The following is a 20140-nucleotide window of genomic DNA, read 5'->3' as shown; positions in this document are numbered from 1 at the left end:
TGTCTGGAATACTCTACCTGACTCTGTGGTTTCTTCCCCAAACCCCCAAAACTTTAACCTTAGACTATTATTATTATTAGACTATGTCTATTATTGACCTCACCCCTTTCCTAAGAGGTCTGTAGGGGGCATGCATAAGTGCACCAACGTGCCTACCGTTCCTGTCCTATTGTTTCTTTTATTTTTTTTAAAAAAAATTCTTATATGTATCCATGTATTCATAACTATGTTTTTACTTATACCTATTATCTGGTAAGCAATTGACAAAATAAATAAATAAGTAAAAATAAATAAATAAATTATAGCTCAACCCACCAAAAAACCATAACTTTAGTCAGAAGTTACTGCACACTGAACAAACTAGGTCTTCATTCTGGGTGAATATGTAAGGATTACGCAATCACTGTAGATTCTTACAAGTTCAGCTAAAACTACGTATGTCCTATCAATATTACTCAGTCAATATTTGTTTTGTTTTTTCAGGAGTGCTGAGATAATAAGCATTAACATTCATCATCATCATCATCATGCAGCTCACAGATATTAAATTTACTTTTGTTGGTAATTTGCTCTGAAAAGTAAGGTATAAATAAATAAAAGGTTCTGGTTCTGGTTCTAGGATTTCTTTAGTTTTGGGTGGGGCTGTACTAGCCCAGGCAGACCAGTGCATAATCTGGTGTTATCCTGGAGTTGTGTCTCCTGCTTGCTGAGATTGCAGTCAAGGCTAGAAGAGCCTTTGCATAACTTCATGTCATGGGCCAGTTGCACCCTTTCTAGATTGGGAGTCCCTGCACTCACTCAAGTCTTGGTCATCTAATGCTTGGACAACACACTCTCCATAGGGCTACCCTGGAAGGGTATCCAGAAGCTTGATGTAGAATGCAGCTGCGCAGGCAATTATTGGGGCCCTTGGGGTAGGTCATATTATACTGCTGTTTCATGAGCTGCACTGACTTCCAGTTTGCTTCCAGGTCCAATTCAAAATGTTGGTTATCCCCTTGAAAGTCCTTCATGGCATGGGTTCAGTCTATCTGAGAAGCTGGCTCAATTTGATGGATTAGCACACTCCACCCATGCCGGCTGAAGAGGCATGCTGAGGGCCCATCAGTAAAGGAATTTATTACTTGTATTTATTGTTTTAATGTTTAATCTATCTTTTATTCAATATCTGTAAGCTGTCTAGAACCATCTTTGGCAAAATGGGAGGCATACAAGTTTGATAAATAAATAAAACCTTAAATCAGCATGAATGTATCTCCTATTTTAGGAGTGTATCTCCACTGCTGACTCAGTATAAAACTTTCTTCAGTAAAATAATCCTCCAATTCTTACAGGAATACCATAGAGAGGAAAAGTAAGGCTTCCTATAATAAATGCAGTGAAATGCACTAAGGTCATGCGTATTCTGCTCATCTCATTCATTTCTATTAGTTCATCCTAATTATCTCAATTCATATGTGCATGAAAAAGAAATCACAACTCACAACTTTTCTTTTATTGTGAATAAAAGGAAAAGCCCCTGGCTGACTCAATTACAGTACAAAGATAGAAAAATAAATTTGAGGTCTGCATATATACCCTATTGTAAATACATCTTGCTTTGGGAGATATATGAAATTGCAAAAGCAACCACAACAAAAGCCAAAGTCAATTATAGTGGGCAATCTGCTATGTAGTGAAACAGAAAGACTTCTAATATAGCAGAATCAAGTGTTAATAGAAAGAACTACAGACTTACACTGTGACAATACTGCATCCTTAAAGCAGCTGCGTTGCATACTGATGCCAGTTGACTTCTATACTGCTTTAAGAAAATTCTGTCTGGTTTGAGGGCTTTGGCAGCAATTTGCCAGATGTTCAAACTAGATTGCCAGCTAGCATGTCCCCAGCTGGGCAACTCCCCAGTTACTATACCTTTCCAAATTTCCTTATAGGGAAACCAACTGCCAATCTCTTCTGCAGGCACGTCTTACTGGATATATACACTTTTACATCTATACTCAAACAACAAAATATATGCATACAAAATTAAATTAGACTCCCACAGACAAAAGAATCTCTCAGCAGGAGAGTGGTTATACCATTTGTTTAATGTGCAGAATTTTACATCTTTGAAATCAGCATAAGTGTTTTAATTTATTTTTTGTCTGAGATACTTGGGAGGAGGAGGAGGAGGAGGAGGAGAAGAGGAGGAAGAAGAAGCCTTTTTATTTTGTTTTCCAGGTACTTACGGTAGTTAATTGTAACTGCAGTACTTATTCATCTGGCTTATTTGAGAATTGGAATGAAATCTTTCTTTCCCAAGTAAAACTGGAAAAACAGCTGGAATCGTGTATCAGTGGACTTATTAAAAAATTAAAACCAACAAATAAATAGGTAGCTCTGCTGGGATTTGAGTACTCTTTATATCACACACAGGTGCTATGGCCATTATGCTACTAAAACACCATGGTAATAGTAGCTGCAGCCAAGATTAGGCTGTTACAGAGTGATGACCACTGACCCAGATAAGGTGTTCCTGTTTCTGCACACTGCCAGATCAGAGCACAGCACTTGAAGAAAGCTCAGCAGGAAAACCAGAAAGCAACCTTTAACACTGAGCAGCACTACTTTCATTATGGAACAGAAAATGTGGTGGGGGTTGGAAATGCCACATTAGTGGTGAGATGGAAATACACTACACTGGTTCCACACTCCAAAAGTGATGGAACCAGGATCCATTTGGAGAGGGACTAAGAGGTAATACCCGTTTTCAAAAAATCCAAGGAAAGGGGAGGCACTAAACTTTTTTTTTAAAGGATAGATGCCGCAGAACTAATATTGGAGGATCATACTCTTTATGTATGCTGGATGGGATGGCATTGGTTCTGGTATTGTACAATGTCATGCCTATTATGCAAACTGCATATATATATGAGTAAAAGTTTGGCTAGGATTAATAGTAATATAGTGGGCACTGCCTTTCTTTGAAATGTGCTTAAAAAGTTAACACATGGCTTTAAAATATGAGATAAATCCACTGATATGGGGAACATCAACACATCTTTCTTTTCTTGGCCTGAAGATGACCTACTAATGTTCCCCAAGTCGGCATGCTTCTACCTGTAGATGAGTTAGTCCAGGGACGCTTTTAAGGTACTTCAGCATGCTCTGAGGTAATGTTTTCCTTAATATCCTGCCAGAAGGGACTATGTGCAGCCAATGTAGAACATATTAATATGCATCAGGGAGGCAACCTGAAACAATATATGCCATATCAACAATGTTCTCACTCCAAGTGATTTCCTAAGAATCCAGTATCTTCACTCTGGTGCCTGATTTCTTTACCCACCCATCATCTTTTTTTTTGCCTCAAGAGAATCTGGAACTTTGCAGCTCCTTTTCCTTTCTTTTATAAATGTGTGGATCAGCTGTTGGATCTAGAGGGTATGAAACCTTGACAATGTCCATCTTATGCATGACATAACATAAATAGTTGAAAGGTAGTTGAAAGAGTTTGACACTTGCTCTGTTGTTGCCTGTGTAATTAGGAATGCCCTTCCCAGCAGTTGCTGCTCCTAAGGAAGCACAAGTTCCTTGCCTTCTCTCTTCATATTATGTTCTTGGGATAGTTTACAATTCCCACACTAATCCTCACTACCCCCAGCCAATCAGAACACAGCCAACTCCCCAACCAATCAGAACACAGCCAAACCCCAACCAATGAGAACACACCCCCAGCCAATCAGAACACAGCCAAGCCCTCACCCAATCAAGTCACACCCCCACTAGCAGTTAAAAGGAAGAAGCAGCTGCAAGCTCACATTATTCCAAGAAGCACAAAGCCGAAGACACAAGCCTGAAGATGATGAATGAGACTTCATCGAAACGTCGCCTAGATACTCCCAATTTTATGCGGGAGAAAAACCGGATAACCAAAGATAGATAGATAGATAGATAGATAGATAGATAGATAGATAGATAGATAGATAGATAGATAGATAGATAGATAGTATTCAGCTTTGTTCGGGTATTTTCCCACGTCATTATAGTTGTGCTTTTAAAGTTGTAGCAACGTTTCGGCAGAATCTCATCTGCCATCATCAGGCTTCTGTATTGTGTTCGTCTGTGAGTCAGACTTTTACAGCCGTTTCAGTTTTAAATTTGGGGCTAGCCTACTGCTGTGCCAGAATGGTTTTTTTCCTTCATCTTGATTGGTTGGGAGTCTTGGTCTGTGTTTATTGGTCTTGGAGTTTGCTGTGTTCTTGGTCTTGTGCTGTGATATCCTGGGTCATTTTCTGTGTTGCAACTTCTTGAGTTCTTGTGGTGTAATTTCCTGAGTTTTCTGATGTGATGTCCTGAGCGGGTGGCTGCGATTTAGCATTCTGGGTTTTAGTCTGGCTTTGAGTTTGGGGTCTGGCTCTGTGTTCTTGGCGTGTGTCAGCTTGTTTGGTTTTGGGGTCGAGGGTGCGACAGCTGGCAAAGCAGCAGTGGTCTGTTTTCTGGATGGTAGTTGTCTTTCGTTTGTAGGATGGGCTTGGGCTTGGGTCTGATGAGGGGGATTGGTGGTGGTGTCCCGTGTTGTTTTGGGTCTGGTGTTGGTTTTCATGGCTGGGACTCATTTGTTGGTGAGGGCTAGCTTCCAGATGTCTGGTAGGCGGGAGGTATCGTCCCGTCTATTCATGTTATGGGGGTGTTTCTCTATCTCAATGGCTTCCCTGATTATTCTCTTGCTGGAGTGTTCAGTGTTGGATATTAATTTGGTTCCTTCGAAATTAATTTCATGTCCAAGACCAAGGATACCACAGCAATAAATCTCACAAGGTCATCACAAAACCCATTACCCAAGCCATTACTACACAGGAGGCTAATGGAAAAGAGATCAAAACACAAACGACCCAGGAGATTACAATGCAGGACCCAGGATACCACAACAAAAGAACTTGCAAGCCCATCACACAACCCATTACCCAAGCCATTAAAACACGAGAGGCTAATGGAAAAAAGATCACTACAAAACAAACAACCCAGGAGATTACAGCACAAGATCCAGGATATCTCCACAACAAAACTCAGAAGGCCATCGCACAGCCCATTATACCAACATCAACTCCATCAACCAATCAAGAGGCAGCAGCGCAGCCAACCAGCCCAGCACACCAGCCCCCACCACCAGTATTTATAGAGAGACGGCAGCTCCGATCACACACTGCTTGCACTGGCACAAAGCTGAAAGCATCAGCCTGAGGATGGCGAGTGGGACCTTGCCAAAACGTCACCAAGATCACCTGTGAAGATATATTTGTTTTCTTAAGTTTTCGCGGGTACTTACGTGTATGGTATTCAGCTTTGTTCAGGTATTTTCCCACGTTTATTATAGTTGTGCTTTTAAAGTTGTAGCAACGTTTCGGCAGAATCTCATCTGCCATCATCAGGCTGATGATGGCAGATGAGATTCTGCCGAAACGTTGCTACAACTTTAAAAGCACAACTATAATGACGTGGGAAAATACCTGAACAAAGCTGAATACCATATATCTATATATGTATATATCTATCTATATCTATATAAAATTGCTTATATATAATTGCTTATATATAATTGCTTATATATAATTGCTATAATTATATATTATTATTTCTATTCTATTTTTTTTTTGGCATCCTGAACTACTATGGCTACAAGGTTTCTTGGAAAACACAAACAGGTCATAATAACAAACAATTTAATATCTGGTAATGTTGAGGCAATTAAACTATGCAAAAATATGCACATACACTAAAGCGCTTTACTAACTGAGAATCCTCAGTGTGATATCTTAGTAGAAAAGATGAAACAGAAAATGTACATATTGAACGTTGTCACAGGAAAAGTCAGGTCCATCTAATATTAGAGCTTTAAACATGCTGATCCACTCTGGCACTGTATAACAAGGGAATTATACAAAAATGAAAAGTTAGGTTGAAAACCTACTTGAAAGCCCAGATTTAACTGCAAACAATCGCTATTATTCTCTGCTTCATCCCCCCCCCCCATTATACACTCACATTTTGCAAAACATCCTTCCAGAGGAGTAGAAAAGGCCACTCATTTCAAGAGCCCAAAGTAAGCTAGAGCCTGAGAGAGTTTAGACCACTTACAGAAGAAAGGGCTATCAGAAACATTTCACACCATCTTTAATTGTATATGTGAGAGGTGCAAAGAAGAAAATATTGGGAAGAGCTGTGCAAATACTTTGTTTAACATTACCCATTTCTAAGAAACGTTCTGTGAAACCTTGTAATAAAGTATCAATCAATTCCTGAGGATATCAGAACATCATCATGGGTACCAATTCGATTGCTTGCCTCCTTCCTGTTTCATCAGAAACACTGAAACTCAGGAGCCATGTTACCTTTAAAGCTTGGACTTTCTTGGCCAAGAGACTCTCAATGTCTCCTGCCACTTTCTCCACGATTTTTTCAGGGATGTTGTCTCTTACTTCAAATAAATTCTTCTTCTCATCATAGATCTGTTGAAAGAGAAGAACAAAGAAAGAAATTGGAGCACCAACAAATTCAAACCTTCTACAAAATACTTCTGGAAAAGGGAAAAAAAACCCACTAAGCATAGAATACAGTAAATGTTCAGAATAGGAAATACCATGACCAATCCATAATAAAATTCTTAAGCCAAACAACTGCCTATGGACAGTTTTTTCACTCATATTTTCTTCTCATATGTTCAATATCTTAACATTCCTTGCAGGGACCTTTGCAGTCAGTGTCTTGTGAAAAAAAAGCAACCTACATCTCACAGATTTTATATCTAATTTTAATCATTAGGTAAAATTAATTCATTGCATGATGAAAGACTCTCCTCTGAAATTACCTTCAGTGGCAAATTACCTTCAGTGCACATATGAGAGATAGAAGCTTTCCAATCTCTCATTTTAGGTCTCCCACTCTCTGGGACAAAGTGATTGGCCTACCAAGCCACCTTCGGTGCCTATTGGAAGAAATCATGAGTGTAATCTAGTTCTCTCCCCTCCTCTCCTCATCCAATACCTTAGTCACTATACTCTACATACGGTATTTATATTTATCTATAGCTCAATATCCTCTCCTCATCCAATACCTTAGTCACTAACTCTACATACGGTATTTATATTTATCTATAGCTCAATATCTACAGTATACATATACAGTATGTGCATATGTAGTAAGATATTCATATGTTCAAATATCTTGCTCTTGAGTATGTTGAATTGGATGTTTTTAATCTTTTTACTGGTTTTATTGTTCTATTTTTTTAAAAAATTAATCATTATATCTTTTCAGAATTATAAACCACCTAGTCATTGACTGAGATGGGCGCCCATAGTTTTGAAGAAATAGATAAAATGTATAACTGTAGTATTGTACAAGAGAAGGCAGTAAAGGTGGATTTACAACACCCAGACAGACAATTAAGGTCAAAGGTGCAGAGGATGTAAAAAGAAATAGATATAGAAACACAAGGTTTTTCAGTGTTTAAGTGCCTGGCCAGTTATTTAATTTATGTGATTTTTGCTTTTCAGAACATCCTTCTACTTTTACAAGCTGAGCATGCCATGTGGTCAGAAGAAACCTTTGAAATTGAGATTCTCATTTTCTCAGGATATTTATGGAATGCCCCTAAGCCTTAATCAGAAAAGTATTCTGTGAAATCCCACATATGCCCAATCCAGTGGTTGAAACGTAGCACACTGTCCTCATCTCTCCCACTGTGCATATAATTCAATGGATATTGAGACTAGCAGCAGATGGTACATAGCTGAAGGTGGTGGCACAGCCAGCCCAAAACAGACACTGAAACAGACTAATATGATTAAAAGTCTGTAAGGAAAAAAAAGAGGGAAAATATTTAGAGTAAATAAATGGAAACTATGCAACAGGAAGCTGTCTCGATTTTTATAATATCTACAGACCACTGCTATCATAGCACTTGAAGTACTAGTGGCAATAGGACTGTAATTTGCATCAGAAAAACCAATTAGTTCAGCAAGGTAATGGTCTCCACCTACATCCTTATCATGAACTCTTAGAATTAGTTTCTCTTCACTTATGTCTTTGCATATACAAAAATACACACAAATTTACAAAAACTACCTTCTCCAACTTGGTGCATTCTACATGTTGAATCGTACTCCCTGTAATTTCCAATTAGTATTATCCAGCTATTATCAATCCAATTACCCCAGGAAACCCTTTAATTCCAAATCAGTGTAGCCATGAATCAAATTATGGAATTTGTGGTCCAACAGACACAGCAAGTAGCAAGATATAGAAGATGGCAACCAAGAGGACTCCAATATTGTAAAACAGTCTGAACTCACATATTGCATTATTCCAATAGAATTTGTGATTTACTTGGCATACCATAGGGAAAAGAAACCATGGCACAGAATGGCTTGCAAATCTGGCTGCGGTAAGCAGCAAGACTGAATCCATGCTGAGAACAACCTCAACTCTATTTAATTGGCAATAACATGTAACCTTCTATCTATGCCAAACAAAAATGGATGTGTATGGAAAAAAATCTGGAGGGCATCAGTCTGAGAAACATTGCTATAGATTATCAACACACATCAAAGACACATGACGCCATTCAATGTGCAAATAGTAGTCTGGCTATGGTAGGTAAATATAGATAAAGCAGACAACCCTTACTATTTTTGCACTGTGTATATCTTTCCACAGACTTTGTACAATGCACAAGTAATATTATTGTTTCAAAATAAAGGCAAGCTTTTTGAAGCAGTTTCAGAAATAGATTTTTGAACATTGCAGCCTAAGTAGCTTATGGAAAACAATGTAAATACCCAACACTGAATATTTATCCAATGTTGTTTCTGGCAGTGGGCTTCTTCCATGCTTTTCTAAAAACTGCCTTTGACCTGCTGTGTGAAAAGGCTGTTCCTTCCATGTCTTTCTAAAAACTGCCTTTGACTTGCTGTGTGGAAAGGCTGTTCCTTCGTGATAATATAAGGGCAGCTGGAGGTGAATTGATGTCCCTGAATACCAATCTTAGACTTTCCCCTTGTCAAACAGCAAGCTGTACATGCCAGAGGATGGAAAAATACTATACAAAACCATTTAATATCAGAGAACATGGTATAATGGATTCTTATGGTCTCCCTTCCCTTCTTTTATTTTTCTTTGGGTAACAGCATAACAAAGTAATGTGTTTTGAAGGCACAGCAGCTCCAACTGAGCAGCAGCAATTTGGGAAACAAAAGAAAAAGGAACAACCTTCAAGGACAAAATCATGGATGCAGAGGGCATCCTGACACCAGCATTTTCCTATTATGAAATGCCAAATCTCTTCCCACTGCCTATTGCTGATTTTATCCAGAAAAAAAATAAACCATTGTAGACTATACTGTCTATTTGCCCCATTACGCCCTGATGCTTTCAGTCTTCAGGAGCAATTCTATATATGTTTCTCGAAACATAACTAAGTAAGATGCAGTCTTTTATAGATGAAATGTGTAAAATCTACATTTACCTATTGTAGATTTTCTATACAGGCACCTTTCTGGCCAGGGATTAAGAGAGCTAGCTGGAAATAATGACAACCACTATATGAAAATAAGTATGGTTATCTTTGCAGAACAGATAGATTTTATGTATCAGCTGGATTTATGGATATAAATCCAGAGAAAATGCTTCTGTTGTCAGTAACTGTTTCAATGAGTATGTCACTACTGCTAGTTATCGTGTTGTCTACAAATAAAACTTGAATAAAGATCTAAGCAACATTGTACCCTGAGGCTTTATTTCTTAATAAATATCTATACATAAATAAATGACATGAAATTAATGAGAAGGAAATAGAGACAAGAATTTGTCTGAAGTTAGTGTTTTTAACAAGTAAAGCAGGTAGGGAGCCCCTTCCCCTCCAGGTGTTGCTCAGCTATAACTTTCACAATATCTAATGGCAAAACATGTGGAAAACTGTAATTCAGCAACATGGTTAGAAACACGGCTTGGCCACCCTTAATCTAAAGTTATTTGTGAGTAGTGAGATGGCCGTGTTTGCTGATCAGACCAAATTATGCAAAGTAATAAAAATAAACAGATTGCAAAGTGCTCCAGAAGGGCTTTCTCCAAGCTGGATAAATAGCAACAGCATGAAAATGTTTTAATATAAACACAAAATGGTGCTCATGGAAAAAAAATAACTATATCCATCCGATGACAGTGTATGAGTTACAGATCTTGGGGCCACGATAGGTAAATTGAATGAAAATGTCAACTTGGGGTAGTCAACTGTGAAAAACACAAAAAAGATGATAAAGATAAAAAACAAACTGTCAGTATTATACTTTTTCAGTTATTAATTTCTAAAAGAAGGCTGCAGACACACAGAAATATATCAAAAAGTATATTGTAGAATTGGAAAAATTAAAGAACTAATAGGGAATTGAATCAACTTTCCTCAAGATAAGTTACAATAACTGAGCCTTTTTAAGTTTACGGAAAAAAGATTAGTCAGCAGAAGTACATGCTCATAAAATTATGAACTGCATGGAGAAAACAGATAAGGGATTTTTTTTCTTATTCTTTCATATATTAGAGCCTGGAGGTCTACAATAAAGCTGAATATTGGGAAATTCAAGACAACCAAAAGGACATCTATCTTGCACTATTAAACTACGGAATTTGCTACTGCATGTGGTTGTAAGAGGCCCTAACTTAAAAGCAGATCAAACAAATTAATGCATGGTTAAGTCTTCAGTGACAGTTCGCCTTAAACATCTCTAAGATCAAGTATTTCATTGTCAATTGTTGGGTGAACAGAGCAGGCTGTTGAACTGAATATGTCATTGTCAAAATCAGTATGGAAGATGAGAAACAAATAGAGTTTTATGGTTTAAAAAACAGGAAAAGAGAAATTAGGGACACTTACAATGTCAAAATTTGGAAAGCCAACATATATAAGTGACAAGAAGTAATAAAGAAGAAGTCTCCCCCAAATCATTTCAAGCAGCTAAAATGAGAATACCATGCAGGGAGTGAAATGCCTACTACTTCCAAATATTTTTACAACTTCTACAGAATTTGAATGTTCTCAGTAGGCTTCTTCTGTTATGCAAAGCTTGTAAAAGCTCAAAGTGCTGTGCATTTCCCAATCATTTCTGAGAAAAGAAACTGTTTTTCTAACTGTTCTGTGAGAACATTTTCAATTTTTATAACTTAAAAAATGGTACAAGAAAAACAGCCACATTTGCAATACTATCTGGAAGCTTATTTCTGAAGGACTTTAAAAAATATACAGCTGATCTTGTTTTCTTACTATGGGAATGAATAAGTTAGTCAGCTCAAATCTATGCATACCTATTCAAAAATGCATTTCATTGGCCTCAATACAATTTAGTATTGTATTAAACACCATTGGACTTTTGACTTAGTGGTTTTCAGGCAACTATCGGAGAGTTTATTGTCAGTTCTGATTGCTTTAATATTATTGCAGATTGAATTATGGTTTGCTATTCAGAATCTATATAATGGGGGTAAACTGTCAATCAATGAAGAAGCAAAAAAAAAAAAAAAAAAAGTGCCAGCTCAAGGTTACATTGAGATTTAATAATCCTGATTAACCATGTATATGTGACCAATCAGAAGTAACATTTCCAATGCAGAAATTTCCCCCCCAATTCACTCATAGAATAACATAAAGAAATGATACATGCAAATAAGAATTAAATTGCTTTCAAATAAGTTTTCCCCTAAAAATATTATTGATTAATTCCATGCCATCAAGTCGGTTTTGACTCTTTGGGGACCCTATGGATTTTCTCCACAATGCAATCCTTAAGCTGATCTTTCAGTTCTTTTAACAATAACCACATGGTAACATCAAAATGTTGCACTTTTTTCAAGACCTGCCTGCCTTTCTTATTCAATGTCCTAGGGTGATTGATTATATGCCATCAAGTCAGTATCAATTCATAGTAACAACATTCTCCATGATGAACTATCTCCAACTATCTCCAACCCAGACACTCGTGTCTCATAGTCACATACTCATCGCTGCTATAATTGAGTCCATCCACTTTGTTGCTGGTTATCATCATCTTCTCCTTCCACCTTTCCCAAGACAATAGTCTCCTCAGGGGCTCTGTCTTTGCCTAACATGACAATTTGAACCTATGTAGTCATTTGTGCCTCCAGTGCAGGGTGCAATGTCTCTGTGATTAGAATAGAGGCTTGACAATTGGCAAGTCTGAGTTCGAGACCTGGGTACTGTACAGTGGGATGAGCTCCTGCCACTCACTCCAGCTCCTGCCCACCTAGCAGTTCAAAAGCATATTAAATGTGAGCAGATAAATAGGTTCTACTTCATCCAGTCTGAGGTATATTTCTTGACTTGTGGATTTTCTGCTGTTGACAGTCAATCCAAAAAGGCATGAACTATCCACCATTTCAATAACTAAGTGCCAATTCTGTAGGTAGTTACTGTACTTTGAATTTCATCACTAGAGCTTGGAGATCTCCAATTAAAGTTGCTTCCAATACAGCATATATTCTGGATATTCCTTCTCCAATTTAAAGATCATGCTCATTTTATTTCAATCCAGCATTCCTCTATATGTATTCAGCATATAGTTACAGGATAAAATAGACGGGATTTTCTTGAGTCTGACTCAGTATTCCACAAAGGATTTTGCACTTTGTAGCCCCTCTTATAATCATTACTGTTGTAGTTGTTATTGTAACTTTACTATTACCAATATATTTTGCAAAATGTTTCTGCACAGTTGAGTAGGCATCTGTGGAGGTAAGAAAGCAGATTGAGATCTATCTATCTATCTATCTATCTATCTATCTATCTATCTATCTATCTATCTCAGAAATGTCTATTTTCCTCACCAAGATTATCATCATTTCATGCTTCTTTCTAAACTTAGGAGGAATGAAATGGAAGTCAACCCCTCTCTACTTCTAGGTCCTTACTTACCGTATTTGCCGGCGTATAAGACGACTGGGCGTATAAGACGACCCCCCAACATTTCCACTCAAAATATAGAGTTTGTTATATACTCGCCGTATAAGACTACCCCTCTTCCACACACCTTCCACTTTTGCACTTTTTTTTTTTGACGCACTTTTCTGCTTTGGACAATTTTGAAATGAGCTAATCCAATTTTGAACCAAGAATATGCAAATAGCTATGGAGTTTAGAAATGAGTTTTAAAAATATTTTTCATTGCTTACCATTAAGCGTAAAATATGTTGTAAATAAAATGAGAACACAGGAAACGTTCTCTTCTCAATACAGCTGATCTCTCTCTCTCTCTCTCTCTCTCTCTCTCTCTCTCTCTCTCACACACACACACACACCAAAAACCCGGACACTGAAAAGGCTGCCAAGGAACAGTATATTCAATGCCTTCTCTTTAATCAAGAAACAAGGAATTCCTTAGAATCTTTTTTTTTCCCCAAGTGGCCCTCTTTAAAAAAAAATGGAGGTAACACTTTCATTCAAAAGTCTTCCAGTATCTGGAGTCGCCAGACATATTGAAGTGAGGCAGGAGAGTAAGTGAAATTTGAAATGATCCAGCTACCGTTTTCTTCCCCTCCCGCCCGAAGGCCATTATCTCCACGTCAAAACGAACGAGGGGAGGCAAAGAAGCCAAACACGCTAAAAGGATCTCTTTATTTTCCTACACAAGGTCACACCTACTTTTCCGCATTCAAAGGACAACCTCTCCTCACCACCACCACACACACACACACACACCCCAATACCCGCAAACAATGTTCTGGGCATTAATCACTATTGCTACATTAACCTGGTAAATTTATACCCTGCCTCCCCCAGTGTTGCTTTGACGGCAGGATTTCACACAGCGGGCGCTCGCTCGCTCTCTTCTCCGCTCTCCCACCGTTCGCACATGTTGGAAGCACCGTAAAACCTGATAACCCACCCGGGGCTCCCCATCCTTAACCTACAGCCGCCCGCATGCAAAACCTGCGTGCAAAAAGAAAAAGAAAAAGAAAAGTACGCCGCACGTGAGGATCTTCGAATCCTCTCCTCCCACACCTCTAAGGAAGGAAGAGGGGAAAGGTTGCACAGCGCGTGGCGAGTGACACCCGCCACACACACACACACACACACACACACACACACACACACCGCTCCCCCAGCCTCCCTCCCGGCTGCAACTCAAGCTCGAAGTGGGAGTCGGAGTCCTCCCGGCGTATAAGACGACCCCCCACTTGGAGGCATGTTTTTCAGGGCAAAAAAGTCGTCTTATATGCCGGCAAATACGGTAGTTGTATAGTTGAATATTAGAATTCTGCTTCCAGTTGAGAATCTTGTAGGAGAACCAGCAACAAAATTCTGAAACATACATTATATATAACATTACATAAATATAAGGGGAAAATGCTCATTTTTAAAATATAAAATATGAACCCTCCTTGTCCACCAAAGCAATTTTGGCAATATATGAAAAATAGTTCATAGTATCAATTAAAGTAATTCAACAAAACTTCCAATTAGTAAGCTGAAAGTTTAAAAACGGACTTTCCACAGGAAAAAAAAACCTAGAAGCACATAAAAATCTCTCCTAAAAATTCTAGATATCACTTTCATCCACAATACCCAAAGACTGAGTGGAATAGGGATTACAGAGATTTCATAATCCAGGAACCGAGACAATTTGTAGAATAACTTGATAATACCTCAATTAAATTCAAAATGCTTCTGATAACATACTTCCCAATCTTCGTGTTTAGTAGATTGTACAAATCTTGTCAAATCTGCATTAGCCAATTTGTAGCAGGGTATAGTACTGAGTACAATGACCAATGTTCTGAATTGCTGCTCTACAGCATCTCTGCACTGCAGAGAAAGTGCTTGTAGAAATAAACTAGGATTAATAAATTGAGAGACTGGGCACTTGCATGTATGAGTTGCTCTCTCAAGAACAATCAAACTAAAAGATCAGAATTCAAATTTATTGCAGTTCTACTACCTTTAATGTGTTTAGATATTTTAGTCAATTTAATTTAAAAGGAAGATTTCATTCATTTGAACTTGCTAATTCGTGGAGTAGTCAGTGGATCCATACCATAGGTTCTTCTTCCCCATTAAATTGTACTTCATGAATCACTTTTAATACCAGTAGTCAACAACAATGGATGTAAGCAGGGGTGGGATTCTACCAGTTCTGTCTGGCTCTGTAGAATCGGTAGCTCTGAAGAGCAGCTGACATAGAACCGGTTCTATGTCTACTGCTGTTTTGGCCCACCCACCTGCCTGAGCTCTTACCTGACTTTATTTCCTGCTTTTTCAACCTCAGCTGCAGTTGAAAAAGCAGGAAAAAAGTGCTTTTTCAAACGCCGCTTCCCTGCACGCAGTGCTGCTCAGCTGTCCAGGCAGCAAGCTGACGAAGATTTACATACGTGCACAGCTTGCAGGGAAGCACATCGTAAATCACTGAACTGGTGGTTAACCCTGTTGGATCCCACCCCTGGATGTAAGTGTCCAGATTGTTTCCAAAAGACCACAGGAAAGCCAAAATTGAGTGCTTCTCAAAATCTAGAAGAAATACTGTGCAACATCTACTTCCCAGGCTCACCTGCTTATCTTAAATGTCATTGTCTGGTGCCTATATTTCATAGTGTTTTTGCAATCATAGTGCTGTCTCTATTACATTAATAAGATGTCAACTTCTTTGCAACATCAAGGATATTCAAGCAGGCAGGGACAGGAGGGACATCTGATTTCAATATCAGAATCCCTGAACAATCACCACAGTGGCATTGATTTGGAAAATGGAATGAAATTTAGTACAAAAAGGAATAGACACAGATCGTGGTGGCAGAACTGATGCATGGTAGAAAGGCAAGAGCAAAGGGGAATAAATAAACACATGTTTTTGAAGGAATGCTGAGCAAGGACAAAACAGTAAGATTTTGAGAGTGCTCCAATCCAGCCAGTTTAATTCGAGGCAGAGATCAGCACAATTTTAGTGTCACCTATGACATCAACCAAATTGCAGCAACATTGCAAAGTCTTCCAGTAGTCACAGTCATGCTGATCCAAGATGCTTGTTGTTCTCAGAGGGAGGTAAATAAGCCAATTTTAAACAGGATGCACGTGTTGCTGACTCAGAACTAATTACTGGCAGGCAAAGTGGGGGGGGGAATCTACAGCTGCTCTCCCCATTTCTAGTCTCCAACATCCCCCCAGTAAGACCCACTTTCAATGAGAACAGAAAGTACATACATGATAAAACGTTGCATGTGACATAAAAAAAAACTTGTATTCTGTGTACACTGCACTCTTAAGCAGTTTTATTCCAATATCTAAATAATAGCCAACCAACTATTGTAGCAATTATTTGCGAAAAGGAATAACAAATTGATGGTGTGCTAATTTAGACAGCTACTTATAATGAAGCAAACAAACCCAAACATACACAAAAGTTCCACTGGTTAATTAAATAATAGTTCCAGGTGCATAAATGGAGCATTGTAAGTAGAAGGTGGTGGAATTAACCTAACACTAAAATGATAAATAAACAATTCATATATAATCCATGTTCAGCATTTTGCCTCTCTCTAAATTCTTGCCCAAAGGACTGTAAATATCAAGTTCATAACCATCATTTCTCTTAATAGAGCGAAGAGGGAAGAGACCTCCTTTATTTCCCACAGCACCTGAAGGCAAGACAGGAAGCAATGGGTGGAAGCTCGTCAAAGAGAGATCCAATCTGGAACTAAGGAATCCTGCTTTGGGCAAGGGGTTGGACTAGAAGATCTCCAAGCTCCCTTCCAGCCCTATGAAATAAAGTTTATTTGCACATACATACAAATATGCACAAAAAAGCCTTTTCTTGATGCCTACCAGAAGGTTGATCTAAAAGCCCCAGCTCTCCCTTTATTTTATGACCTGTAGTTCCTATTCAGGTAGAGTTGGGGCAACTGGGTGGAGCTGAGCATTTACTGGCTAGTTGCCCTTCCTGACACCTATGCAAAGTTCACAGCAGACATTTTTTCTTTGCGCCCTAGGAGAGAGAAACATCTGCCGCTAATAGGCTAATACCAAATGTCATCAAGTATCCTATGGTAAATGAACATTAGCTCTGCATATGAAAGAGACCATCACTGTTACCTGAACTACTTTGGAAGAATAATAATACATTAATATCTGTTCTGTACTAACAATGGTGCTAATATCCAAATGAACATAAAAGTGTTGTTGTTCTATGTGATCATTCAGTATAAAAACAAGGAATAAAAAGTACAGGGAGTTATTAGGGTGGGAAAGACTTATGAAGAGGAGGAAAATGGAAAATCAGTAGGAAGAATCTGCCCCAACAGCCAAGGAGAGTGGTGTGTTCTCAGGAGTCAGTAATTGCTGCCTGGATGGAAAGATAGGAAGGAGGGCACGAGGAACACAAACCAATTATGAAAAAGAGCTCTTCACACTGTATTTATTTAGATCAGTGGTTCCCACAGTGGACGGCACCGCCCCCTGGGGGGCGGTGGGGTGCCTTGCAGGGTGCTGAGAGGCAAGGGGGCCAGCAGGGGGGCATTGGAGGTGAGCAGCAGGGCACAATTCAGGGGTGAGAAAAAAATCCCAACGCCGCCGCATTCGAGGCAAGGCCCCTGCAGGATCATCCCATTGACTTGCACGCTCTGATGCAAGGAGCTCCGCCCCGAATACAGTGTAGGAGAGCTCTCCTTTTCAAATATCCCACCCCCGCCACGTTCCACCCCATTGAGCCCCTTGCACCGGAGGCCCCTGCCCAAGCAGGTCTGAACGGAGCGGTGCACAAAGTCAATGGGGTGAGCCTGAGAGAGGGAAAGAGAGAGGAAAGAGAGAGAGAAAGAGAGAAGGAATAAGAGAAAGAGAAAAGGGAAAGAAAGAAAAAGGGACAATGAAAGAGTGGGGATGGAAGGAAGGGACAGAAAGAAAAAGAAATAAAGAAGGAGGGAGGGAGGGAGAAGAAAGATAATGAGATATCTTTTCTAGTCCAATCACCTGCTCCAGCAGGGTTAGAAGGGAGTGTGTGTGTGTGTGAGTGTGTTCTCGTAATTTACCAATACATTTTGGTTTTGCCTTCTTCAGAATTGGCAGTGTAATAATACACTGGGGAAAAGTAATTTTTTAGGGTGGAGATCTGGTCCAATGGATCCTGTTTAAAGCCTCAACAAAATGTGAGAGTTTCCTGATAGTCTTGGCCATGTTTCGTCCACAAAATCTTTAATTAATAGAAGCCAAAGATGTTTCAATGTGCTGGCAAAGATCCTGGCAAAGATGTTTCAATGTGGAAAAGGGCCTCTAAACTAGGCCTCATTTCAATCTGATGCATCAGTCTCTCTCTCTCTCTCTCTCCCCTCTCTCTCTCTCTCTCCCTCCCTCCCTCCCACTTTCCCCCTCCCCTCCATTCCTCCATGCCCCCTTTCTTTGTCCCTTTTTCTTTCTTTCCCTTTTCTCTTTCTTTTCTTCCTTCTCTCTTTCTTTTCTCTCTCTCTCTCTCTTTCCCTCTCCCAGGCTCACCCCATTGATTTGGTGCACCACTCCGCTCAGACTTCCTTGGGCAGGTCCCTCCAGTGCAGCAGGCTCAATGGGGTGGACCTGCGGGGCCGGCACCTAGAACACGGCAGTGCCGGCATGTTTGAAAAGTAGAGCAAAGCCAGAGGTGAGTAATTTTTGCTGCAAAGAATCACAAAAGCAAACCACACCCTCAAATTAGGCCATGCCCACAGAAATTTGAATCCCGCCCCTGGGTGGGGGGCATTGAGGATGAGTTTGTAGCACCAAGGAGGCGGTGGACTGAAAAAGTTTGGGAACCACTGATTTAGATAATTATTTTAGGAATAAATAAGCAGCTGCCTAATGTGTTCACCTTTAAAAAAATTTTTTTTTCCACTTTCTTAACCACTTTCTTTAACCACTTTCTTAAGACACATTTATTTTTCAATGCTGAAAAATTACAACTTGCATAAGCTGGCGTAAGCCTGCAGCATTATAGATGTCTTGAAAACACATTTTGTCTGGTGAGAGACTTCACCATTTCCCCCCTCCAAACAGTTTAAAGGTATTCATAGAGCACCTACACTGTTTCTCCTCATTACTCAAAATAAGGCATAAATTAGCCACGAATGTACATCTGTCCTCAGGGCCCATCCTGGGCAATCCCTACATTCATCTCTAGCCAGCTGCTCAATCCAGAGCCACCATCTTCTAAACGTCAGAGATATCCTTTGGCTTGTCTACTTGCACAATTCTAAATGCCAAACTCTACACCCACTGCTGCCTAGAACAGGAGTAATTGTTCTGTTTCTGTTTATGTCTGAGCCTACTGTCTAGCTGACAAGCTATTATCTGTTACAGATTTATTAGGCGACTACAAGGATGTAAAAAAGAAAAGAAAGAGAGTGACCTGAAATGTTCTGGTGGCTGTATCAGACTACCCTGTTATCTTAATGCTGTTTTGTACCAACTACAGATAGTCTCCCAACTTACAGCCATTCATTTAATGACTGTTCAAAGTTACAACAGCATTGAAATAAATTAGTTATGACAAGTTCACACATTTAGGGCCGCTGCATTATCCCCACGATAATGTGATCAAAATTTGAGCGCCCAGCAACAGGAATACATTTGCAAGGTCACATGGTTGCCATTTGCCACCTTCCTAGCCTGTTTCCAACAAGCAAAGTCAATGGGGGAAGCCCACTGCGTGATTCACTTAACAACTGAAGTAATTTGCATAGCAACGGGGGCAAAAAAAGTTCATAAAATGAGACGTGACTCATTTAACTGCCTCATTTAACTGCCTTGCTTAGCCATGGAGATTCTGGCCCCAATTGGGGTGATAAATCGAGGACTACAGGTATATATAATTCAGTTTCTGTTTTGCTACTGTCCTAAACTAGATCAGAATTTGCACTTTCCTTATATTACCTAGCAGTAGATTTTTGTTTAGTTTTGACAGTACTTTTACCCTTCATATTTATCCTTACCAGACTTTCTATTAGTCTTACTATTGACCAGAAACCTGGCTGAGGCTCTAGGGAACAATTTTTGCCAATTCTGAAACTTTCACTGAAAGCAATTCTACTTCTAAGTAGAATTGATCATGCCTACTAAATCCCCACTGTTCTTATGCAT

The 20140-nt window shown here is 39.3% G+C and overlaps 1 protein-coding gene across 2 annotated transcripts in view; it reads right to left on the bottom strand.

Moving 5' to 3' along the window:
* The window catches only part of CACNA2D2 (calcium voltage-gated channel auxiliary subunit alpha2delta 2), a 681501-nt gene that overhangs the window by 466773 nt on the left and 194588 nt on the right, over nucleotides 1-20140 (bottom strand). For both annotated transcript variants that reach the window (XM_087954963.1, XM_087954964.1), the window contains exon 3: nucleotides 6375-6491. In XM_087954963.1, the coding sequence (XP_087811089.1) occupies nucleotides 6375-6491 (117 nt within the window). The remainder of the gene's footprint in view (nucleotides 1-6374; nucleotides 6492-20140) is intronic.

The sequence above is a fragment of the Notechis scutatus genome, chromosome 2 (genome assembly GCF_049901735.1).
Source record: "Notechis scutatus isolate UNSWTSFEM ecotype Mainland chromosome 2, rNotScu1.2, whole genome shotgun sequence".
NCBI lineage: Eukaryota > Metazoa > Chordata > Lepidosauria > Squamata > Elapidae > Notechis > Notechis scutatus.
Note: the sequence above shows the minus strand (reverse complement) of the source record. Positions and strands in the feature narration are given on the sequence as shown.